Source organism: Penaeus monodon, chromosome 34 (assembly GCF_015228065.2).
Source record: "Penaeus monodon isolate SGIC_2016 chromosome 34, NSTDA_Pmon_1, whole genome shotgun sequence".
Taxonomy (NCBI): domain Eukaryota; kingdom Metazoa; phylum Arthropoda; class Malacostraca; order Decapoda; family Penaeidae; genus Penaeus; species Penaeus monodon.
The window spans coordinates 32,402,374-32,402,851 of record NC_051419.1 but is presented as its reverse complement, the minus strand read 5'-3'; the positions used below and the strand labels follow the sequence as shown (position 1 = coordinate 32,402,851).

Here is a 478-nt window from a genome sequence, read left to right as displayed (position 1 = left end):
TAAAAAAGGTAATCGCCGCGAGAGAGAAATGAGGGTGAGGAAGAGAAAGGGGAGACAAAGAGAAAGAGAGAAAGATAGCACAGAAAAAGGGGACCAGAAATAGAACAGGGATATGGGACGAGAGAGAACGAGAAACATTTGCAAACTAACTAGCAAGCCCTTGGTCTTAAAATATTTGTTTAAAAGTTTTAAAAGAAGTGAGGGAAATGACCTATTATTATTTGTCAACATCTAATCTTTTTTTTATCACAAAGCACCCCCCTCAGAATGTCTTCCAAAACGGGCCATTGTAAAAATACCACGTCACTCTTACTGCAGTGCAACTAACCCTGCCGTTTCCTTCCCGCAGAGCCGACTGGCCAAGTGCGTACTCGAGTCTTCCTCAGGAGTTTCTGGAACCATCATGTTCCGCGAGAGCTCTGAGCCGGCGCCTGTTGATATCACCGGAAACATCACAGGTGAGATGAATGGGAGAGGG

The 478-nt window shown here is 44.8% G+C and overlaps 1 protein-coding gene across 1 annotated transcript in view; it reads left to right on the top strand.

Annotated features, from left to right (window-relative positions):
• Window positions 1-478, top strand: part of LOC119594740 (superoxide dismutase [Cu-Zn]-like) — a 4,319-nt gene that overhangs the window by 896 nt on the left and 2,945 nt on the right. The window contains exon 2 of the mRNA XM_037943830.1: window positions 350-458. Coding sequence (XP_037799758.1) covers window positions 350-458 — 109 coding nt within the window. The remainder of the gene's footprint in view (window positions 1-349; window positions 459-478) is intronic.